General features: G+C 40.1%; 1 protein-coding gene across 2 annotated transcripts in view; it reads left to right on the top strand.

Annotated features, from left to right (window-relative positions):
• LOC114047044 (astrotactin-2) overlaps nucleotides 1-19,073 on the top strand; it is a 1,078,351-nt gene that overhangs the window by 678,645 nt on the left and 380,633 nt on the right. For both annotated transcript variants that reach the window (XM_027867715.1, XM_027867716.1), the window contains 3 exons: nucleotides 6,246-6,370; nucleotides 9,365-9,469; nucleotides 15,232-15,411. In XM_027867715.1, coding sequence (XP_027723516.1) covers nucleotides 6,246-6,370; nucleotides 9,365-9,469; nucleotides 15,232-15,411 — 410 coding nt within the window. The remainder of the gene's footprint in view (nucleotides 1-6,245; nucleotides 6,371-9,364; nucleotides 9,470-15,231; nucleotides 15,412-19,073) is intronic.

The raw sequence follows: 19,073 nt of genomic DNA, 5'->3' as shown, positions 1-19,073 counted from the left end.
AAAACTTCTTAAAAATGAAATGAGTTGCCTCATACTGGAATGAATTTCCCATCAATGGAAATGTTTGAGGAGAGGCAGGATGACCATTTTTCAGAGGCTTTGTATAAGGGTGCCAGTCTTCAGTAGAGTTTGTTCTAGATGACCTTTAACATATGTCCAACTCTAAGAATCTGTGATTTTCCAGCCTCCAGGTGCTTCATTTGCAAAATAAAAATAACCCCTTACCTGGCAGAAGACAAGGGACTAGAATAGATAAACTCTCCTGGTTTCTTTTGGCACTAAGACCTAGGAGTCTAGGATTCTTTTCAACCTGTTTGTAGTTCTTAGCCTTCTATTGACAAAGCAAATTCTTGAGAAAGCCTGTAGGGCTTCAATGCTGCCTGCCCACAAAAGTCTAGAATTATCCCTTAGAGGCTTTGAGTTTTGACATTACCTAATTCATGTAACCTAAATCTGCATGTACTTAAGAGTTGCATTAAGATATATGAATTTTTAAGAATTCATATTCAAAGGCCTCCCTGGCTGTAAATTCTGCATATGACACCCTGGGCATCTGTCTGCTTTTCTGCCCTAATATCAGCTCTGCAAAGGCATTGTTCAATAGTCACAGTAAGGGGAGAATCCATTCATGGCATCCGTGTCCTACAGAATGTTGACATCATAAAACAAAATCCCGATCCATTTTCCTATGTCATAGATTTATAGGATTTAGAACTGGGAGGGACCTTAGAGATCACCTAAATCAGTTCCCCTTCACATTTTGCAAATGAGACAACTGGTTATTTATATAATCAGTAACTTATACTGATTATTGTGATGATATTAATACTATAACTTTATATAGTGCTTCATATACAGTAGCTCGCTTGATTCTCAAAATAACCCTCTGGGATAGATATCGTAAATATCATTGCTTGCATTTTATAGATGAAGAAACTGAGCCAGGATTTGAAAGAGGTGCTTCCTATTCCAAATCCAATACTCATTCCAAGACACCTTTCTGTGAGAGGTCTGAAGGTACGGATGCCCTAATCCCAAAATAATAACAATAATTATTTTACATAATGCTTTGATTGTATTATCCAATTTGTTTCTCACAATGACTCTGTGGAGCAGATAGGATTAAGTATTATTAGCTCTATTTTACAGATAAGGAAAGTGAGGCTTAAAAAATAGACATTTTGAGCTCAGGTCCTCTGAACCAAATCTCTGGCCTCAAACCCTGTGATATACAAATGAAGTCATCTGCCCCTTCTTTTACAGGTTCCTACCCTAGTCCCCGTAACTTCCTAGCCATCCTAAATCCATACCATATGAGGACTGGTTTAAAGAAAAAGGCATGTTTAGCCTAGAGAAGACTCAGAGGGGACATGGTAGCTTGATAGCTCTGTTCAAGTACTTGAAAGGCTCTCAAATGGAAGAGGGATTGCACTTGTTCTGCTTGGTACCAGAGTGTGGAGCCAGGAGCAATGGGTGTAAGTCACAGAAAAGTAAATTTAGACTTGATGACAGGAAAAACTTCCTACCAGAGCTGCCCCAAAGTGGAATGGTCCGCCTCAATGGAGGGCTCCTCATCCTTGGAGATCTTTCAAGTAGACTCCAGGGTGATTTATCAGGTATACAAGAATGAAGATTCCTTTCAAGTGTGGGTTGGACTAGATGGCCACCAGGCTCATTTTCAACTCTCAAATTCTGTGATTTTTTAAAAATTCTATCCTGCTTTGTTTCTCCCTCCTTCTCTACTCCTTCTCCTTCTGGCTTTTGGTGCCAAGTCCAACCAGGCCATCAGGTAGAAGATGCAATCAGCCTTTCTAAGGTGCTCTTGGGAAGCCTAAAAGAAAGTTTTTTTGGACAAATCCCAGGGAAGAAATCAGGGCTGCCAAGGTTGTCAGAGAAAAGCAAATGGAAAGGAATTTAGAGCCCTCTGCTGGTCAAATCCCAAATTGCATCTACCTAGCTTCTGGCTGGAGAAAACACCTTCGATGTTCTGCGGTATTGAAATGGTTAGTTGGGGTAGCAGCTATAATTACTGACCATAATGATGAAAATAAAATCCAGCCACATCTGTGCAGATGTTGCAACTTTACAGGTTACAAAGTGCATCCACAAATATGTCACATGATTCTTAAAACAGCTCGAAAATAGGCAAAGCGAGGCACTCACAAGACTCTGCCACCTGTGAGACCGTGGGCAAGTCACTTAACATGCCTAGATCTCAATTTCCTTATTTGTAAGATAAAAGGGTTGGAATAGATGGCCTCTAAGATCCCTTTCAGCTCTAGATTTCACAATCCTTTGATTTACTTATTGTTGTACAGAGGAAAAAAAATGTTTTGGATTTGGAGACCTGGCTTCCAATCCAATTTACTATTCGACTTTGCTCAAATTACTTCATTTCTCTTGGCTTCACTTCTTCACTTGTAAAAGGAAAGGGGGTGGACCAGAAGATCTCTAAGATCTCTTCTATTTCTAAATCTATGGTCCTATCATCCTCATTTAGAGATGAAAAGGACCTCAGAGGTCATCTGGTTGAAGTCCCAGCCCATCAAGGTAAATCCCAAGTAAAAGAGGTGTGAGTATGTGGCCACAGAGGTTGAAAGGACCTCGGGTCTCATCAAGTCCAGCTCACTTGCTTTACAGATGAGGAAAATGAAGCTGAGAAAGGGAGTGTGACTTTCTCAAGGTCAGGTTAGTGACAGAGCTAGAATTTGTCCCTGGTCTGCTGATTCTGAGGCTTATGTCTTTTTTGTTTGTTTAAATATATATATTGAAAATCACTCTCACAATTAGTAGCTTTGATTCTTTCCATGGCTATATGCTGCTGTAATTAGTTAATCTGAGCTATTTTAAACACATACATACACACACACACACACACACACACACACCCCCTAGTGACCCCAGGAAGGGTCTGTCACATGGCCCAAACATCAGAGTAGAAGGATCATTAAGCTCTCATTTTATTCTAGTCTCAGACTCTTATCACCTCTGTGATGGATACCATGCCTCAACATTGATCATCTTCCTTGAAAATGAAATCTGGTTTGGAAATTCTGCCCTGACCCATGAGGGAGAACCAATCCTTCCTGCCTGCAGTGGTTGAAGGCAGGGTACTCTGGTGCCAGGGGAACCACAGCCCATAGAAAGAACGTGACCACGTTAATTCTCAGTTCTCTGCAGCTGCCTTTCAACTTTCTGGGAAACAGGCTTCAAAGGGCTTGTTTTGGTTGTACCTGTTTTGTTGTTGTGCCTACTTTCATTTTTTCCCATTTTGTTTTTAACTTCAAGGTTGTTTGTGCCAAGTGGAGAAATAGAGCTATAAACATCCCCCTCCCTTTGCTTCTCTCCTTCTCCTTCCTTGAGGCTCCAGAGGCTGGGAGTAATTGCAGCCACCACAGGCAATACTTGTACAGGGAAAGTCTATTAGAAGAACAAATCGACTCTTGGCCCTCAGGACTGGGGCACTGGGGTTTGCAATGAAGATGATGATAAGAATGACAACAACTCTTATCTCTGTGGTGTGTTTGAGTCTACAGAGTGCATTTTTCACAACAGCCCTGTGAAGTAGTTAGTAAAAATATTATTATCCCCACTTCACTGATGAGAAAAAATTAGGTCTATGAAGTTTAAGAGACAGCCACTAAGTATCAGAGCTGGAACTCAAATTCAGGTCTCTTGACTCTAAGTCCAGTACTCTGCTGTAATGGGTATCCTTTCCCATAGATATGATGGAAAGGCCAACCCAACAAGATTAAGAAAGTAAAGCCGCCTCCTATTAGGCATGATGTGATGGATACTAGGAAGGCCACCTTGACTGTGTCAAGTCAACAGGCACTTACTGAGCACCTACTACATACCAGGCACTGGGGAAAGTAAAAAACTCAGACTTTGTCCTTATGGATTTCACCATGTAAGAGGGAAGACTATGCAAACAACTATGTACAAAGAAGACACACTCTCACACATATACATACACACACAAGATAAATTAGAGATAATATGAGCAGGAAGGCACTAAGATTAAGGAGGACTGGGAAAGGCTTCTTGCAGAAGGGGAGATTTTAACTGAGATTTAAAGAAAGCCAGGGAAGCCTACAGATGACATGAGGTAGGAGAATGCTTCAGGAATGGGGGATAGCCAGTGAAAACCACCAAAAGTATTTCATTTGCTCAACAAATATTGAGAGAGACAACATGGCGTAGTGGAGAGAGCACTGGCCTCCAAGCCAGGAAGCCCTTGGTTCAGGTCTTGCCTCTGACCCATACTAGCTGTGTGACTAGGCAAGTTCTGGCCTCTCGCTGGTCTTCGAGGCAACTCTGGGGAAATAAGTTCCAGAGAAGGTGTTGACATGCCTTGGCAGAGGGAACTTCCTCACTGGGAGCTCCCTACAGCAGTAAAATCACAGCTCCAGTCCCTATCTCTATCCAGCAAACATTGAATAAGCACTTACTACGTGGTGGGTACTCTGATAGGCCCTAAGAGAGATAGAAACATAAATAAGACATGGTCCCTATATTTTAAAAGTTTACAGCCTAATAGGGAAGCTTACAGTTCATAGAATCTTGCTTGAAATTCCACCGCTAGAAAGTCATGCCTTTCCATCCAGTAATTTTAAAGTGAAAATACTCCGGAAAGGAGTAATGTATAAGTTAATCACAGTATGAGCCAGCTTCTTTATGTGACAGAATATCTCTGGGTAGTCTGGTAGATTTGGGCCCTAGTATGTCCAACTTATCATGCACACTCTGATTTCCTTAGCACTCCTCTGCTCCTTTCTACTTATCTGAATCCTGTGTTTCCTTCAAGGCCCAATTTAAGTCCCTCCTCATCTAGGGAGTCTTTCTTTGCCTTCCCAATTCATAGTTACCTCGTTCCTCTGAACTCTTGTAGCATTTGTGGTCTATACAATTATTGGAGCATAGAATCACGGAATTTGATGCAAGAGGATACCTTAAAGACAATCTAGGCCAACCCTATCAATTTACAGGTGAAGCTACTGGTAGCATAAGAGATTGAGTGCTAGATTTGGAGTCAGAAAGACCTGAGCTCCAGTCCTGCCTCAGAGACTTACTAGTTGTGGGATCTAGGAAAATCATTCAACCTCCCTCACCCTGTTTTGTCATCTGTCCAATGGGGTAATAATCGCATCTACCTCACAGGGGTGGCATAAGGATCAAATGAGGTAACATGTGCAAAGCACTTTGTAAACCTTCAAGTACATTATAAATGCCAGTTGTTCCTCTTATTACTGAGGCCCATAAAGATGAAGCAATTTTCTCATAGTTACAGAAATAGGAAGAAGCAAAGCCAAGATATGAATGTAAAGAGAAGAGTATCTATGCATGGGTGACCAAGATGCCAAAGAGACTACTCTGTACATGAGGATCAATGAAAAGAATGGGAAAAGAATGTCTAGCCTGCAGATGAGAAGACTTAGCAAAGAGCACAATAAGTGCCTTCAGTTACTGGAAGAGCTGCTCTGTGGGGGTGGGGTGGGAGGAGAAGCTTTAGATTTGTTCTGCTCGGCCTATAGGGGCAGAATGAAAAGCAGCACATGGAAGTTGCTGAGGCAGATTTAGGTTCCCTATAAGGAAGAACTCCTTAACTGCAGCTTTCCAAATGCACAATAGGTTATTTCTTGTGATCATGGGTTTCCCCTTTCTAGAGGTCTTCAAGCAAAGACTGGATGAGTACTACTTGGTAGTGGTGTAGTAGACATTTTTGTTCAGGATACGTTTGTTTAGATGTCTTCTGAGGTCCCTTCCAACTCTGAGACTCTAATTCCAAATCCAGGATTCTTTCAATACCATGACATATCCCTCTTTTGATCCTTATTGTATACCGTCTTGCATTGTGGGTTATCTTTTTATGTATATGTGTCTTGTCTTCCCTACTGGACTGTAAGCTCCTTGTGGGGCTGATTTGTATCAGATATATCTTTGAATCTCCCACAGTACCTTTGACAAAGTAGGTGATCAATAAATATTGGGTAGTTAGTTAGTTGACTGTAGAAGAGATGGAAAATATCTCAGAAGATAGTATCTCTTCTCTTTGGGGCTCTAAATGAAGCATACTTCAGGCTGCCTTAAAATCTAAGCAGAAGGCACAATTTCCCAAGTCCTGCCAGTTAGCATCAAGAGGTCTACTCTTAGGTCCTATGGTTATTTAGACTGGAGCCCTGCCCCCTCTTTCCCAAAGCCTCCTGTTCCATTGCTTTGGAATATATCTCTGCTCCTTTCTGCAGGGAAAACAACTTCATCAAGGATTTTCCCCAGCTGGCTGACGGGCTGATGGTGATCCCACTGCCTGTGGAGGAACAGTGCCGAGGTGTACTCTCAGAGCCTCTTCCAGATCTCCAGATGCTCACTGGTAAGACCCAATGTCCCTTCTTTCTCTTCTCAGCCAGCCCTGAGCCCTGCTTATTCAATGATGCCTCTTTCTCTGGGGAAGAGGGCAGAAAGTCTGGGGAAGCTCCAGGCCTTAGACATAGTGTCATCCTTGACATAGGAAGAAAAAGCAAATGAAATCTAACTCACATTTCTATAGCATATAAGAGTTTAGAAAGCAAATTCATCATAACAACCCTGTAAAGTAGAGACAGTACAAATATCAATTCCAATTTTTAAATCAGAAAAATGGGGTTCAGAAAAAGGAAGTGACTTGCCTTGGCTCACACTGCTGATACATGTCACGTGCAAGGGTTCTTTACTCGGCATTCCTCACTTTGATTCCAGTGCTTTTACCTCCCTAAAAGGCCTCTGAAATACTTCAAGTAGCTTTGACTTCATATGAAAGTTTACTTCAGAGCCTGGATCATAGATTTAGAGACATTAGTCATCATCTGGTTCAAACCCCTAATTTTTGCAGATGAGGAAACTAAGGCACAGAGAGGATAAGTAACCTGCCCAGGATGCCACAGGAAAGAAATGTCAAAGGCAGAATTCATATCCAGATCCTCTTAATTCATATACAATATATTCTTTCCCTTTCACCGTTTTTCTTGATTCTAGGCATCAGAATGTGGAAAGTTTTCCATTTCTAAGTCTATTTCTTTTTTAATGTCCTTGTTAGAACTTTCAGTGTAAAAATAAACAAACAAAAAAATCCATCATGTAGTAGGATTTGCATATACTTTAAATCTGTTTTACTTCCCCAGAAGACAATCTTATCTCTTCTCCCTTCTTCTTTCTTCCTGCTAAATTTCCGCATGTCCCCCTATTATATTTCTGCCTCTCACTTAAAGTTTATTCTTTCCACTTTGCTCTGTGTCTTTATGCTGCTGTAGTGAGGCCCTTTGCAACATGGAAGCCAGGAGTGTGACTGAATGTTCAATTTGAGCATCCTCCACTGCTAATCATGATACCTCTTAGTTACTGTGTACCACCCCCACCATCATCCTTTTCCTAAATTCACTGCCAGACACCATGAAGAGGCAGCACCTCTTTTGCAGATGGAGTCATTATGAAGTGAGTTTTATAAGTCCCACTCTGCCTGAATGGCCCCTTCTTTGGGTAGCATTCTACCTCCAAGATTGGCATCCCTGCTAATGCTCAAGAGGGTTTAAATAAAGCAGATTCACACTCAACATCTGCCATTTTTCTGTCCCTTCCTGCAGTAGGCTCACATGCTCTTGAATCATCTATCTGCCTTCTGAGTTTCAATAGGATATCTATGTTCTATTCAGAGTGTTTCTAATTCCTAAAGATGGTACTCTGCTGTTTATTGAGCTTCCAGAATATCTTTCTGACCTCTTACTCATTTCCAGAAGCATCTGCTCTACAAACACCAAAGTAGCCAAGAAGGACAAACAAAAGTGGAAGTGTATGGGAAAGAAGAGAGACAGAATGAATTAATAGAAATGAAATCTTATTAGGATGAATGTCTGTGTCAATACATGGAGAACAATAAACAGAAGGCCTCTGTCCATCAACACAAATCACAACCTGTCTATCTGTCTATAATGTGAAGTCTTAGAGAGCTTCCTGAGGGAAAAAAATGAAATGACTTGATGAGGGTCACACAGCTAGTGAGTTTCAGAACCAGAATTTGAACCTAGGTCTTTTTGACTCAAAGCCTAACATTCTATATATCACAGCATGCTGCCTCTCCCTAATTATTTCTAATGGGTATGTATTCAGGGAAAATATATATTTTGCTTTATAACATAGGTAATTGATATTTTTGTTTTTTGGTACTGAAAGGTTAATAATGTTCAAAAGAAGTTGAGCATAATGGACCATTTTGTTTTATTTTGTTTTTTAACCACAATAATGTCCAAGAAAAAATAAATTGATTCAATGATGCACTTATTTTAATCTCAGTATCAAATATATTTAAAATGAGAGGTCATCAGGAGACCAAGAGGGAACAGATAACATGCCTTGTTCTTGCCATGTATCTGGAAATAATAGTGATAGTCCTTTTTTGATTATTTTATTATTATGTTATTTTGATTATGATTATTGTGGATTAAGAGATCCATAATTTCATCAGCATGTGAACTCTCTCCACTAATGCAGATTGCAATCTCTCTAAGACTTAGTAGATAATCTGCTTGACTTATTATGGTGGCCAGACTTCTGGAGATAAGAAAGGTACTCCGCTTGAGCTGTTCCTTAGACAATAGACATAAATATCATGTGTCTCCAAAGCCGACTTGAAGGCTTCACAGCTTTGTACAACCTGCCAGATTCTATATGACATAGGCAGTGTCTTCTAACACCCATTGTCATCTCTATACCATAATTAGTGGTTGGAGGAAGACTTTGGTATAAAAATAATGATCATCTATTACCATTTTATGACATTTTTACCTTTATAAAACAGTTTAGCATTCTTTACTTCATTTGTTCCTCAATGCCCTTACCCTTCCACCCCAAATGAGGTAGTGGGATGGCTGTCATATTATTCCCATTTAACACATGAGGAAATTGGGTTCTATAAAAGTTAAAAGGCTTGACAAAGGTCATACAGAGCTAGATTCTTCTCTAGTCGGCTTTGTGATGCTGGATAAGTCACTTTACTTCTCCGTGCCTCAGCTTCCTTATCTATAAAATGAGGTCAGACTTATTGACTTCTAAAGTCCCTTCCAGTTGGGCTAGTCTATATTCTAATAACCTGTACTCTAGGATTCTTGCAGGCTCTAGCACTCGATGTTCTAAGGCTTCTTCTAGATTTTACAATCTATGTTTTAAGGCCCCCCTCATTTCTGACAATCTGTGTTCTAAGTTCCCTCCAAAATCAAGCATCTTATGTTTTAAAGTGTCTTCCAGCTCTAGGATCTCACTTCCCTATGATTAAAACCTATGCAGGTGTGACTGATTCTTTTTCCTACTTCTGTGACCTTTTGCTTTCCTCCCACAGGGGACATCCGGTATGACGAGGCAATGGGCTATCCCATGGTGCAGCAGTGGCGAGTCCGTAGTAACCTGTACCGGGTGAAACTCAGTACCATCACTCTCTCTGCAGGTGAGGGCCTCCAACCAACAGACAACAGCCATCCTCCTCTAGTCCATATTGGGCCTTGGTCTTTTTGATTGAATGAATATCTTGTCTGTCTTTGTCAAATACAGCAATCCTTGAAGGAATCATACAGACACACACACACACACACACACACACACACACTTTCACCTTTCTGTAAAAGGTAGAAACTCATTGCACTGCTATACCAAACTATACCAAGTCATGCCATGTCATACCATACCAAACATACCACTGTAATGTAACAAGCATTTATTAAGTATGCTTGTTTTAGACACTGGATGTGGTAAAATTTATATATGACAGGGTGGCTACCCTTAAGGAGCTTACAGTCTAATTGGAGGCTAACACCAATATTGATGATTATAATATACAATATTATATAATAAGTTTGTTATAGAAATGCAAATCAAATATTATTGCATATGTGAGCGGGGAGGCCATTTGAGAAAGTGGCATTTGAATTGGGTTTCAAAGGATGAATATGAACTCAAAAGATAGAGGGGGGGATATAATTCCAGATAGATAGGTATAATTTCATATACATATATGAAATATATGTATATATATGTGTATGTGTGTGTGTGTATATGTATAAATATATATGTAAGCAAAGGAAGTGGGGAAAAAGAGTGATGTATGTTCTGAAGGCAAAATAGTCCAGTTTGTTGGGGATATCGAGTACATTAAAGTGAGGAAGATAAGCCTGTAAAAGTAGGGTATCACCTGATTGTGGTGGGCCCTAAATGCCAGGCAGAGGAGTCTGAACTTTACTCACAGGTACATGGAAGCATCTCCCCACTCTGGGCTATGTATTCCAACCAAGAAAGTTAGTTCAGGCAGTTAATCAACCAATAGGTCCATCAATTCTCTGAGCTTATGGAAAGACAAAAAAAAGTGTAAAGTCATAGTCTCTAACTGGTTACACTCCCATTGGAGAGACAAGGCGTACATGTACAGAAGAGGTAACTTTACATGACAGGTTAAAATCATGTTTAAGATTTCATGGTTCAGATAAGAAGAGCTCCAGGTCATGAGAGGAAGAGAGATTAACGTTATCTAAAATCTTCTAAATTGTCATAGTGGGTCCCCTGAGAGTGCCAGGCTAATTTCTTGCCTTGCCCATTTTCTATATAGAGACTGCACTTGCAACATTTCTTTCCACTGAAATGTTTTTGACATAGGGCAGAGGTTCTTAACCCTTTTCATGTCACAGACCCCTTTGCTAGTCTGCTAAAGCCTATGAACTCCTCAGGGGGAAAAAAAGGCTATTTTAAATAATTAAAGGAAACAACAAATTTCAGCTTGATGTTAGTGAAAATAAATATGCATTCTTCCCCAACCAAGTTCACAGACAAATAGTCTACAGACCCTAAATTAAGAACTCCTGACATAGCAAGACATATGCCATATTGCCAATAGGTGTAAAAGAAAACTAGGTTTTAGGATACTTCATTGTCCTATCCAGAGTTTGGCAATTTACTTCCTAGTTGAGCAAATCCCCATGTTCCTCCATGCCTCTATCCATTAGCAAAATGAAATCAGTTATACCTGCTACTGTGTTCTTAGAATGGATAGTTTCATCCATTGATGGTTGTAAAATATTCTGCCTCACCAGCTGAAAAGTGATATATTATGAATCAGCGTTATTGCTCTTAATTCTTAACACAATCAATAATCTTTTTAACATAGACATATTAATTGCTTAATGATGTGAATTAATTGATGTGATGTCAGTTGACAGAGAGGGCTGTGTATTAATTAAATGTCCTTTTCCTATGATGGGTGTTTTCCTTCTCCCTGTATCCCAACTCTCCCTCAATCTAAGCTTGGAAATTATATTGCTCCATTTTTGTTAGAGCCATACAGGCACAACTTGCTTTAATTAATTAATAGTTTGGTCCCTGAAAAAGTGCTGTGTAAATCAAATATTTGTAAATTGAATCCTATGCAAAATGCATGAAGGGAGCTTAGTATTTAATAAAAAGCTTCAGTGCGGCCTTTTCTATTTATTTCAAGGCTATTTAATTTCACTGGCATATTACTCTCACTGACAATGACCACAACCCATCCACACCTTAGTAGAAGGTCTTTGTAAGATGCTGTGAGTGAAAAAAATCACTACGTAGAGGCTGAACCTCTCTGAACTTATCTAAGCTGATTCCACCCCTGGACCAAAACTAATCATCTTTCCAGTTTGGTAGAAACTGCCAGTAACTTATCATCTCCCTGCTGTTCTATTGTAATAGCCTTAAAATTGCCGTCCTTTCTTCTTGTCTTTCCCCACTCCGATCAGTCCTCCACTCCTCTGTAAAACTGACCTTCCAGCAGTGTAGATCTGTCCATATCATCCTCCAAACTTTTTGGTTTGGCATTTCAAAGCCTTCACAACCTAGTTCTTTCTTACTTCTCTCATCTTCTCACACTTAACTCCTCTCCCCACAATCTGCAATCCAGCTATACTAGCCAAATTGCTGATCTTCACTCAGGACACTCCATCTACTGACTTGGTGCCTTGTGCTGGCTGGCTCCCATGCCTGGAATGGTTTCCTTCCTCAGTTCTACCTCAAAACTTGCCTGGCTTCCTTCAGGATTCAGCTCAAATTCCTTTCTGCCAGAGGCCTTTTTCCCTATGCCTCTATTGCTAATGCCTTCCCATGTTGACTGACTGACATAGCCTTTGAGAACTCAACATTACTTCTGTACCAGGAATATTTTTTTTAATTATTCATTCAATATAGACATTATGTAGACTCTGTATGTGGTGCTGTGTTGGATGTTATGGGGCATACAAAAGATATGATCCCTGACGTCAAAAAGTTTACCTTTTAATTGGGGAGACAAGATAGATGTATATTCAATTCGATTTAATTCAACAAGCATTTATTAAGCACCTATGTGACAGCACTGTGTTAAGTGCTGAAGATATAAAGACAAAAGAAATGTCCCTGCCTTCAGGGAACTTATAGTTTATTGGTAAGGAAAAAAAACAAACTTGTACACAAATAAGTATATAGAAAATACATTCAGAATAAGTAATTTGAGGGGGTAGGGATCAGGGAAAGCCTTTTGTGGGAGGTAACACCTGAAGGACACTGGAGGCAGATCTAAAAAGGGAAAGCATAATAGACATGGGCACAGCCTATGCTAAATCACAGGGACAGGAAATGAAATGTCTTGTATGGGAATCAGCAGCTTGGTATAGGAATAGGGAATAGGTTAGCTTGGTAAAGTGTGAGGGGAAGTAATATATAATCAGCTTGGAAAGAGAGGTTGGGGCCAGATTGGGAAGTGCTTCAAATGCCAAACCGAGGAGTTTGTTTTCTATCCTAGAGGAAATATGATTCTTGTGCAGGGGAGGGACATTAAATCCTGTGCTGAAGAATTATGATATAAGACAACATTACCAGAGAAATCAGAAGGCAATATATGATTAAGTAGTAAGCAGATGATACAGATACTGAATTTTATAAGTTCAATGGGGGAGATTTCTTGTGGGTAGAAAAGGCTTCTTTTATTTTTAAAGGTGTATTGTTGGTTTGATTTTTATTTTGTATCACATTCATTTCCCTATATGCTTCTTCCCCGCCTCTTTTCCTCCCTCAATGACATCCATAGCCAGCAAACCTTCCTTTGTAACAACTAAGAAAAAAAAAAAGTTTAGAAAAACCAACATCAGCTGTGTTTGAAAGCATATGCAACTTACCACATTCATAGATGCCTCCCTTCCCACCCCACCCCAACCCCACCCTAGTCCCTTCAATGAGAAAAGGAAAGAAGTGTATCTTCTCATTTCTTTTCTAGGGTCAAGCTTGGTCATTATAATTACACAAGGCTGAATTCCACATCTTTGTTGGCTTTTAAATGACAACAATTTTGAAAGACTTCCTGAACTATCTGGGGCTTGAGATGGACCTTGATTGATAAGGACAGGATGTAGGGAGAGGGGGAATTCCAGTCAGGACTTGAGCAAGGGGAAGGGAGGTTAGAAAGCACAACACATACGATGAATGATTCACTTTTCACTGGAGCCTGAGACTCTAAGTTGCAGAGGCCTACATATGTGGACCTGAATTGGTTGAGGAAATTTCTTCATGCAGGAGCTCCCTATACCAATGAAATCATCTGTATCCTCCTATGGCTGGAACAGAGCACCCTTATTTTTTGATCACTAGGAAGAAAGTTTAGTACCTTATTACAGAAAACCTCAAAAACCACTGTAACACATAAGAATTTTATTTTGTCAGCAGTGAGGAGACATTAAAGGTTTGGGACCAAAGGTGATGTGATGAAAGTGACATTTGGGGAAGTTTTCTCTTGTACTGATCCACTGATCATAGGATATATTTGAAGAGGGAGAGACCCATTTGAAATTTGTTACAGTGTCTAGGTTAGGAGAGGTAGCATAGCACAGTGCATAGAGTGTTATATCTAGAGTCAAGAAGATATGAGTTCAAATCTAATTTGTGACAATAGCTGTGACCATAGAGAAATCAGTTAGTTTCCTACCTGTAAAATGGGGGTAATAATACCTGTAGTACCTACCCCACAAGGTTAGTTTAAATAAGAGGAGATATATACAAGAGGAAGAGAGAAGATTATGTAGTCCTTTGAAAATCTTAAATTGTCATGTAAATATCAGTCAGAAGGCATTATAGCACATTGAAGGGTGATCCCTGGAGTCAGTAACACTTTAACTTTGACATACACTAGCTATAAGATCTTAGGTAAGTCACTTAACTTTCCTGTGCCCTAAGTCAGTCTCAAAATTATAAGTCAGAGAAGAGATTCCAATCTGAATTGATAAGGGAATCTCCTCACCAAGAGTTCACTGTACCAGTAAAAGTATAGGTAAGGTCTTAGCACAGTGCCTATCCCATAAGAGGTGCTTAATAAATGTTTATTGATTGATGTATGGACCAAAAAAATGACAATTATTTGTATTGTTGTTGTTGCTGTTGCTATAGGGTGACAGCAGTGGATATGGAGAGGAGAACATGGATGCTGAAAACATTCCCAAGGAAGGATCAGTAGACTTTGATGAATTATTGGATGTTGGGGGTACAGGAGGAATAGTCAATATGACTGAGGTTTTGCACTTGGTTGACTGAGAGAATGAGGATAGTGCTCACAGCAGCCTTCCCACTGGTCAGTAATGACCTTCATCTTTGAACATCACTTAGCATTTTGTTTTGAAACTCTAATGCAATTTGAGCCTCATAGAATTTAGAGCTAGAAGAGACCTTAGAATTAATTTAGTCCAACTCCTTCAATTTCATAGACAAGGAAACTGAGACCAAGTGAAATTAAATAATTTTCCCAGGGACACACAAGTAGTAAGTAACAGAGTAAGGATTTGAATGTAGGTCCTCTGGTTCCAATCCATCACTCTTCCCACTAAATCATGTTGCTTACTATTGTTTTATATTGCTTATTATCTGTGTTTGCACATTAGTATCTCCCATCTAGTTCTTTGAGGATAGAGACTTCCATTTCATCCAAACTTGTTATCTCCTCCAGTGCCTGGCATGGCATTCTGCATATGATAGGTGCTTAATTAATGCCCCTTCAGTAAAATAATGAATGAATGGAGCTGATGACTTCTTTAGTTCACTGTCTTTTATAGGGATAGTTTAAATGTCCACTGGAACCTAATTTGTTCACAGCCGTTAAATGACCCTCCTGACATCTCATTGGTCTGATAGCTCTAACCTGGTTGCCTCTTGTGTGCTCACCTCCTTGTCCAGGGTTCACCAACATCCTGAAGATTCTCGACAAAGAGAGTAGCCGGGAGGAGCTACTGTCCTTCATCCAGCATTATGGCTCACACTACATCGCTGAAGCCTTGTATGGCTCTGAGCTCACCTGCATTATCCACTTCCCCAGCAAGAAAGTCCAACAGCAGCTATGGCTCCAGTATCAGAAAGGTAAGGTGAGCACTGAACATGTGACAGGGCCCAGGAAAGGGAATCCAGTTTCCTGCTTGGTTTGCCCTTCGTGCTGTCTCATAGCCCACTGGCCCAGTTAGTTAACTCAGTCTGGGGAAATATGACCCCAAAAAAAAGATTAGAAAAAGGGGAAGATTTTAGAGGCCACCTGGCTTAGTGGAAAGAACAGTAGAGTCACTGCTTTCCCATCTGTGTGACCTCAACTAAGTAACTTCCTCTCTCTAGACCTCAGTTTTCTCCTCTTTACAACAAAGGGCTTAGAATAGGTGGTCATTTAAGTGCCTTCTAGTATTGTTCAATTCATCCCTTTTATTTTGATATGTTTGTGCATAGGTACTATGCTTTCCAGTTATTTTCTAGTCCTTGTCCAACAACTGATTAACTGTCTAACCTTGGGAAGCTTGCTTAATCTCTCTGGGCCTGTTTCCTCATCTCTAAAAGGAAGGGCTTAGTATGGAAATTTTTAACAATTCTAACATGCTATGAGTTCTGTCTCAAGCTCCCCAGGAAGCAGAAATCTAGTCCTAATACCTTTGCAGCTTTGATCTTCTCTAATGTATATGCGCTACTCTCCTATCTCATCTGAATTCTGCTCATGGTTTTAAGTGGATATGGGGGCAGAATGGGTTTCACTGATACCTTTCCCCTCCTAATTCTATTCTACACACACACACACACACACACACATACCCCTCTAGGTTCCCCCAAAAAAGAAGTGTGATGATTTCATCATCTTAAAAGAAAGGGACAACAACCCTGAAATTTTACCTTTAGAGTCTCCTTATATTTCTCTTGATCCCCTTGCCCAGGGGAATGTCACAAGATTCTAGGAAGCATCCTGGTACAGTGGAAAACATGTTGAATTTGTAGTCAGAGGGAAGAGTTCAAATCTTGGATCTGTTACCTATTTCCTATGTGACCAAGTCATCCAACCCTTGTTTATATCCATCTACAAAATGAAGAGGTTGAAGGAGACCATTGCCAAAGTCCCTTCCAGAACTAAATGTATGATTCAGTGGTGATCTCCTTTCCTGATGTGCTGGTAAAATTGATTACTCACCTAGACTGGAGTCAGGAGATGTGGCTTCTAGGCCTGACTCTACTATTAGCCCAATGTGTGACCCTGGGCAAGTTACTTAACCTCCAAGACATCATCTGGAAAAGAAAGAGCTTAATATATACCTTGCCTGCTTCCCAGAATAAGATCAATCAATCAATCAATATTTATTAAGTGCCTAGCATGTATGGGGATACAATTAAAAAGAATGAAACAATCCCCATTTCCCATGAGTTTACATTCCATTGTAGGAGATGAAAAATAAATAATAATATATGTATGTGGCTAAAATATATAAAGTTAATGAGTACAAATAAACACAAAGTAGTGAAATACAAGGTAGTTTGGGAGGAAGGACACCACTGTTTAAGGGGATAAGAAAAGTCTTATCACCAGCAATGGTGCTTGAGTTGCACCTTAAAGGAAGAGAGGGGCTCCGTATGAGATGAAGGTAAGGAGGGAATGCCTTCCAGAGATGGGGTAGCCAGTGTAAAAGCATGGAAAAAAAGAGATTCAGTATCTTATGTGAGAAACAGAGGGAAGGATTGTTTGGCAGGATTTCAGAGCATCAGAGTCTTGAAAGATAGGTTGTAACTAGGTTGTATAGGGCTTTAAAAGGTAAATAGAGGAGTTTAATATTTTATACAAGAGGCATTGCGAAGCCACCAGATTTGCTTAAGTAGAAGAATCACAGGGTCAGATCTGTGTTTCAAGAAAATTACTTTGTGTGCAAGGTATAGGTTGGACTGGAGTGGTGAGAGAATTGAGGCAGATAAATTATGGGATGGTGCCTTAGAAAAGTTATTTTATACTAATGAATTTAATACTGATTCAGTCAGTCAGTCAATAAACCAAGTGTGTGTCAGACACTGTTCTAAGCACTCAGGATACAAAAAGAGGCAAAAGTTAGTCCCTACCCTCAAGGAGATCACAATTTAATAGGTAAAGCAGCTATTTATTAGCATAGTGGAAAAAATGCCAGATTCAGAATCAAGAGAGACCTGGATTAACATCTTAACTGGCATTGTATGACTCTGGGTAAATCACTTTGTCTCTCTGTGCCTTCATCTGTAAGATGGGTATAATAATTAGCATTTCTGCTTTACAGGGTTATTTATGAGAAAACAATGTTTTCTAAGTCTTGAAGCACTAGAAATATATGAGTTGTCATTATTTGCTCTAAGGAGAGGTCCTCTGTGGCATATGGGAGCCAGGGGAGGATTATAAATAACAACCCTCTTCGAGTTGGCCTAGCTTGACTCAGTCTAACATTGTACCTCAAAACCCCATACTTTTCCCCTCTCCCCCTATCCACACTAAGCCACCCACAATTCAGACTCAGAATTTGGCCCTTGGAAACAGATACTATCTGACATCAGATTCTCCCCCTACTCAAGGTCAGGGGACCTCCCTTCCTTCCCTCTCCCCTGCCCCCCCATCCTGTATCCCTGAAAGCTGTGGGTGACTTGGAGAGGTTTATAGAAGTGTGACACATAATTGAGCTGACTGGGAATAGCTTCATTTTATAGCTGTGACAATGACAGTCTTTAAAGAAGTGTATTAAATCAATAGAAGACTCATTGAGCTACACTATAAATAACGAGACACATCATTAAACAGGGCAATAAACTTCAGGACTTTGAAGTAATACAATTAGGTTATGTTTATAAAAACTATGGTATCACTGTAGCCATCCAGGAGCTTATTTATCTCATTCCTGTTCAGGGCTGAGACATTTCTTAGATTTTTTTCCTCCTCCTCTTTAGCTACCTTAAGCTCCTTGACTGTGGTTCTAATCACACTGCTGCCTCCAACTCTCTCCTACTCCCTACTCTCCCCACCCACACATACACATACATAGTCATTCTTAGAAGGATCTTAATTTGGGAAGGGAAGTCCTGAATATATGATAGCACTTCGAGTAGAATCAGTTTGGCTGAGTAGAGTAGAAAGAACATTGGGCTATGAATCAGGAGACCTGCCACTCCTGTGTGACCTTGGACAAATGTCCTCTCCAGACCTTAGTTTCCTACTCTGTAATGAGGTCACAAAGAGTTGGACATGACTGAAAACGACTGAACAACAACAAGAGCTAGAAGATTGACACTGGAAATTTCTGTCTTCGTGACCTCATTTGGGGTTTTCTTGGCAAAGATACTGGAGTGGTTTGCCATTTCCTTCTCCAGCTTATTTTACAGATGAGGAAACTGAGGCAAACAGGGTTAAATGACTTGCCCAGGGTCACACAGCTAGTAAATGTTTTAGGCTAGATTTGAATTCAGGAAGATGGGTCTTCCTGTTTCTAAGCCCAGTGTTCTATCCAATGTGCCACATAGTTCTTGGATGTCTATGAATCTATGAAGACAAATTCTGACCCATAGAGTATACATTAATGGGTACCTGTCTGCCTTCCTCTACCTTGTTGAAATTGTCCCCTTCTCCCTGTCACGAATGAGTTAAGTATCATCATTACAGATTCAACCCTTTGAATAAACACTGTGCTCTTTCTTAGCTACTCTTTTAAAATACAAATCCCCCCAGAAGGAGTAGTATATGAAAGACCCAAACCATCAGTATGTATGAG

The sequence above is a fragment of the Vombatus ursinus genome, unplaced genomic scaffold (assembly GCF_900497805.2).
Source record: "Vombatus ursinus unplaced genomic scaffold, bare-nosed wombat genome assembly UNPS02014786.1, whole genome shotgun sequence".
NCBI lineage: Eukaryota > Metazoa > Chordata > Mammalia > Diprotodontia > Vombatidae > Vombatus > Vombatus ursinus.
Note: the sequence above shows the minus strand (reverse complement) of the source record. Positions and strands in the feature narration are given on the sequence as shown.